Genomic DNA, 5,971 nt, shown 5'->3' on the forward strand with positions numbered 1-5,971 from the left:
TAAGCTGTATTTTTAAGTGATATTTGATTCAGTTTTGAAATATCTTAAACAAGCTTAAAGACATAAGTATTTAGGAGTAAACACTAAGATATAAATAACTTGTAGAAATATGCATAAAAAATAGCAAAGTAGTCTAAATCATACTAATTTGGTGCTATTCAATTTTTTATTTACAAAAATACTGTAAATAATAATAAATGCAATGAGCTTGAATTATGAAACATCAGTTTATCTGACAAACTGCTGAGCTTATGCCAACTTCCTGCTAATAACTAACTCATTTATGGGTGAAAAAATTTGAAAACAAAACCAACAACAAAAGTTTTTGGTTTACACTAAAGAAGGAGGAGCTTGGTTAAACTAATAAAGAGAAGCTATGTAGTTGTAGGTGTCTCAGCAGATTGTATATTAAACTTGAAAGTTGTCTTTTGTTGACTGTCCTTACTAGCTAGCTGAGGTACTTATTTGCTAGCGTTAATGATAGATTGGGTGAGATGTATAGTAAGTAGTTTCATTACTTGTGCACAGTTTCTTTAGATTTCCTTCTTATATGCGCTGAAATATTTTAGGTGATGCAAGAGAGAGTGAGTCACTTATGCTTCTGTACTGTCTTGGTTCTTTGGTAAACTCAGAACAAAAACACATTACTCCTGTATTTTCTTTCTTTTGAAAGATTTAGTTTTATATAGATTACTTGATGATTGAACCTTCCATTTTCAAAGGAAGGTCATGTAAGCCATTAGGTAGAATTACCTCTTGAGAGAGAGCAAATCTGTAGTTAGTTATTAAGTATGCATGAGAGTTAAACCAACTATAATAGGATAAAGATAACACAATTTGGAACTGATAAGTCACAGGAGTTGAATTTTTTGGTTAACCATTCTTGAGGCAAAGGTGTATCTGTTTATGTCTTATATTTCTATAGGCTATAATTGTATTCAGCTGATGGCTGTTATGGAACATGCATATTACGCCAGCTTTGGTTATCAGGTCACAAGCTTCTTTGCAGCATCAAGGTGGGTATAAGTACTTAATCTTTTTTGTTCCTTTACCTTTCTTTCCATCTGCTAGAATCGGTATGTCTTTGATTGCAAGTACAAGTTTAATGGAAGAAGAAAGTATAGGCTTAGGCATTTGCAATAACTTCTTAAATCTGATATCAATTTGTCATAGTCATCACCTGTTTTGCAAAACACTTAGCATAAAAACAAAAGTTGTAAGTAACTGTAGCCATCACAGTATATTCCATCTAATTCAGTTTCAGCACCCTGCATGTATTTTGCATGCATAGGGGTGATGTTATTTCATAGTTAAAAAATCTTTTTAACTGTTAGTTTGTAATCAAGTTACTACTTCAGAGGCTGAAAAATCTACAAACGGAATCTAGATGATGAAGAACTAGTGACATTGATGTACTTTCTGTTAGTGATGTCAACTATTTTTGGCTTAAGTTGGGTGGCTCCCCTCATAACACATTTATTTTTTATGCCGATAGCCGTTACGGAACTCCAGATGATCTGAAAGAATTGATTGACGTTGCTCATTCAATGGGTATTACTGTACTGCTGGATGTTGTGCACAGCCACGCATCAAAAAACTCAGAAGATGGTCTCAACAAATTTGATGGTACAGATTCTTGTTTCTTCCATTCTGGTCCTAGAGGAACTCATCGGATCTGGGACAGCAGGCTCTTTGATTACGCAAAGTAAGCATACAGTATAGTTTCAAGTACTTTAGTGATAATAATCTCTTAGCAGTTATATTAAAGCTTCAGTACTTTCTAGGCTGAAAAAAATCTTTTGAATTGCTTAATAGCTAAAATATGCTGAGTTAAATTCATCTGCTTTGCTAAATATTTAAAATCTGAGATAAAATAATTGTATTCAGTTTCTGTTACTCTTCTGTTATCTATGACTATGTATGTATGTAATTACAAAGCTTGTGCAGGTATGTAACTTTTTATATTTATGAACATATACAGGTAGTTATATAAATCTTATGTGTATATATTTAAATACATGTATATGTTAAAATATATAAAATATAATATAGATATCTACCTATATATACGTACACACTTATGTCTCGCTCCGATTTGTAGGAGGGAGATGAGGTTCTTTTAATATCTGTATACCTGGCGTGAGATTAAGAAACAACAGTTCATATGTTAGTCCAACCAGTTTATTATAAATCCTAATGAGAGAGACGGGGAAGGGAAGGAGAGTGATACAAAAGATAGGAAAGAAGCAAGAATCACGTAAGGCTGGGATAGTCACCACCAGGATCCAGCAGCGGTCCCGTTGCACGCCGTTTCGAAGGTCCGAGGCAGAAGCAGCAGGGGAGGAGAGAGAAGCAGCGTGGCCGGCCTTGGGCAGCAAGCAGGTGGCAGGAGGAAGTCGCGGAGCCAATCCAGGAGGAAGCAGCAGGACTCAGGTAGCAGGCCCAGGAGAGTCCGTCAGCACGCAGGAATTCCATAGTGAGGAATCTGATGGCAGACACCTCTGTTCTTCTTAAGCATCGTGGTAGAGCGCAGAGCAAGTCCAGTGGGGAGAGAGAGCAGAGCAAGTCCAGGAGAGAGAGAGACATGTCGTGAGGATTCTCATGGCGGAAACCTCTTCTTCTTCATGAGGAATCTGTTGCCAGAAAAACCTAAACGTTGTGGTTTTCGATTCCCCTTTCATCCTACTTTTTCTCCTGCCTACGTGACATCCCTGGGCACTTCAGGAAGACCTCCTGAGATGGTCATCATCCTTGAGATAAGCCCATAGAAAAGGCCGCTTCACAGCCATTAAGCTGGAGCTTATCTCTCTCTCATTGCCCCTGGCCTTGTCCATCTGTGTCCTTCAGACAAAGGATTTCACAACTCTTGCCCAGGACTTGTCCATCAAAGTTCTCCAGAGAAAGGATTTCACAACCTTTGCCCAGGACTTGCCTGGACTTGAACAAGTCCATCTGTGTCCCCAGCAAGCTTTGAGACAATGAAAATTAAATAATCTCTTACAACTTAACATAATGTATTTGTAAGTATTATATATGCATTATATTTAAGAAGAAAATATGCTTATAAATAAAATAAAAGAATAAGAAAAGCTGAAGAAAACTTGTGAAATATGGAAATCTACTATCAAACTATAAGATTGTTAAAATTCAGTAAAGACTGTGGCCCTGGCGAGCTATATTCCAAAACTTTGCAGAGGTGGATCAACGGTTAGTACAAAGCAAGGGTCATTTTCAGTAGGCAGTTTGGATGCAGACATCCTGTTTTGGAGACTGAAGGATTTCTGTGTGGAACCTGTTCCGAACAGCATGGAGACCCAGACCCTAGACACATTTAGCTTTCCAGTAGAGATTCAGATTAATGCCAGATAATGATTAGCATTTAATATAATTTACCTTGTGTTCTCTGAGATAGTGGAATGGGGAGTGATTTGTCTTGTGTGCTGAGTATTTATAGTTCTTTTACATGGAGAGAAGGTGAGAGGAAAAGGCAACCAGCTTATTTCTGTCTCCTCTCATTTTGCTATGCATATTTTGACTTGAACCACCTTTATTTCCCCCTTTTCTTGTCTTCAGTTCTTCCTCTAAACATCCCCCTGAAATGCACTATTTTTTTTATCTTGTTATCAGTTACAAAGTTCTGGTTTAGCCTCTTTAAGGTTTTGCTTGAGTAGTTCCTTCAACAGCTCATCAGTCAGTGCCTTAAGAGTTCTTGTCTCTTGTTAATATATTATTTATTAGGGTTTGTGTGCCTGCAAGTTCAATTTACTACTGCTTCTTTTTTTTTTTAACTCTCATTTCTCTTTCTTGCTTGTCTATAATTGCCATTAACTAGTTATGCTTACAGTGCAAATGTCTTTAAACATTAAATCAGAATTCTGTGTGTTCATGTAATGGCCCCCCCAAAAAAGGGTGTGTATATGTATAGGTAGATAGAGAAATCTATACATATTGTACTCGGGCTGTACTCTTTACCGACAGTTTCACAGCTAATGAGGATTATAACTGTTAAAGAATGTCACTCTTAAAGAAGTATTGTTATATAATAACATTTTTTTAAAGGAAACTCTCTCATCGTAACTCACAATTTCAATTAAACTGAGTGACGAGTGTAATAAGTGATGTACACATTGTGTTACTTAGTAGGATAAACTATTATGAATTTCTTTTATGTGAGATAATTTTATGATGAATTCAGAGGTCCTATTTGAATTCTGCAACAAATGCATTTTAGTAGGTCTCCACATAACCACTTCTTGTGTGGGTTGCTTCCTATTAATCTTTGAATCTATGTTCAGATAAACTCCATTTCAGGTAATCTTAAAGCTTGAATATAATACAATGATGCTTCACATTTTATTACCTTTTATACTTATGTATAATCAAACAATTGTGTGGTGGCACCAGCCTCTCCAGTGAGAAAATAAGTTGAATTGAATAGTTAAAGACCTTTTATTCCAAGCAGAAACAGGTTGTAAAGAAAGTGATGATGCTATTGAGTGTTTTGGAAGGATTCATAAATGAAAGAAACAGGAAGCTGCTTTCCAAGTGACATAGGTTGGATGAGATAGGCAATATTAAGTTCATATTCAGAGCTGAAGAACTGCTTACACGGTTCTCTTTAGTTAATGTTATATGCCTTTATTTGTTGAGGAGGGGCATCACTGCATAATTATTCTTTTTCTTATGTGACTGGAATAGATGCTAGACTGCATGATGAAAAGGGAGAAAGTGAAGAGATGTGAGAGAAGAGATTACAAAACAGTGAAGACCAGAGCAATTGAATATGTTTTCTATATGTTGAATATATTTAATATGTTGAAGAGAAAAAAATGTTGTCCTGGATGTCTGATGGTGCCTTTTATGTCATTCCCCATCCCCTGTCCTCTAGTGAATTGCAATAATGAGTTCAGTTTTCCTTCTTTAAACTTTCAGAGAAATCCATCCTTCTCCTTTAAGCACAGAATGCTGTACAGTGAACTAGGTTTAGTCAGAAACATTTTCTTTAGTCCTAATATCTGAAACATTAAATATTCTATACATACTTACAGTCAAAGCTTAATGCTTAAAAGATATAACAATCATGTTTCTTCTAGATTGCTCAGAAATTGTTAAAAATATATATTATTTTCTCTTTTATGTGTATAAAGATTGCAAACAAAATTGGGAGTGTTGGAACTGAAAATATTATTTTTTCCATCTATATGTCATTGACATGCATGCAGATTTCCATACCAGTAAATGAGCAGATACCCTCTAATAGAGGCGAGTACAAAATTCTGTGGGATAGACTTAGATTGTTTGCAGTTGCTCAAACTTCGCTGAAAATAAATGATGCCAAGCACAGCGTATTGAGTAGCATACAGAATAGAGTCTTTATTGTTCTGTAGTGGAAAAAGTTAAATCTACATGCACTTAAACATCAAATACCAGAAGATGCTCAATTTATTTTGGAATTGAGAGAAACTAAATCACTGCCATGAAAGAGATGGAAAAAAAAATTGCTTTATCAGTTTAGTCTGTCTACATTTTCTTTGAATGCCAGGGCATAAGGAAATTGTCTTGCAACATTTGCAAAATTATTTAGTTGTCTAGGAAGGTGACTGTGAGTGCTTAACACAGCAGAAAGAAGCAAAGGTCTATATTCATGCAAACTATATTCATGGTGTATTTAAAATATTTTTAGTTACAGTTATGTAAGTAGTGAGAAGGTCCAATAGAAGTGGTATTAAAACTTGTGCTTCATCTCTAGCGCAGTAATATAATTTAAGAAGATAAAAGCAGGTTTTGTATTGTAGACTTCACAGCAATACCTAATGAGCATGTTTATTTAAGACTTGTAAACTGTAGACATGTTAAAAATCATCTAATTTAAGGTGGTGTGATGTGAGGAACAAACCTTGAATTTCATAGAAAGATAACTGACATAAAAAAAATGGATCAGTAAAATAGTATTTTCTGCCTAACTTTTATT

General features: G+C 35.3%; 1 protein-coding gene across 1 annotated transcript; it reads left to right on the forward strand.

The window, feature by feature from the left end:
- Positions 1 to 899: 899 nt before the first annotated feature.
- LOC104909271 (1,4-alpha-glucan-branching enzyme-like) lies at positions 900 to 1,735 on the forward strand. Its single transcript, XM_010722037.3, has 2 exons — positions 900 to 1,016; positions 1,496 to 1,735. The coding sequence occupies exons 1-2, from the start codon at positions 907 to 909 to the stop codon at positions 1,707 to 1,709; spliced, it is 324 nt and encodes a 107-aa protein (XP_010720339.1). The 5' UTR covers positions 900 to 906; the 3' UTR covers positions 1,710 to 1,735.
- The last annotated feature ends 4,236 nt before the right edge of the window (positions 1,736 to 5,971 follow it).

Source organism: Meleagris gallopavo, chromosome 1 (genome assembly GCF_000146605.3).
Source record: "Meleagris gallopavo isolate NT-WF06-2002-E0010 breed Aviagen turkey brand Nicholas breeding stock chromosome 1, Turkey_5.1, whole genome shotgun sequence".
Classification (NCBI taxonomy): domain Eukaryota; kingdom Metazoa; phylum Chordata; class Aves; order Galliformes; family Phasianidae; genus Meleagris; species Meleagris gallopavo.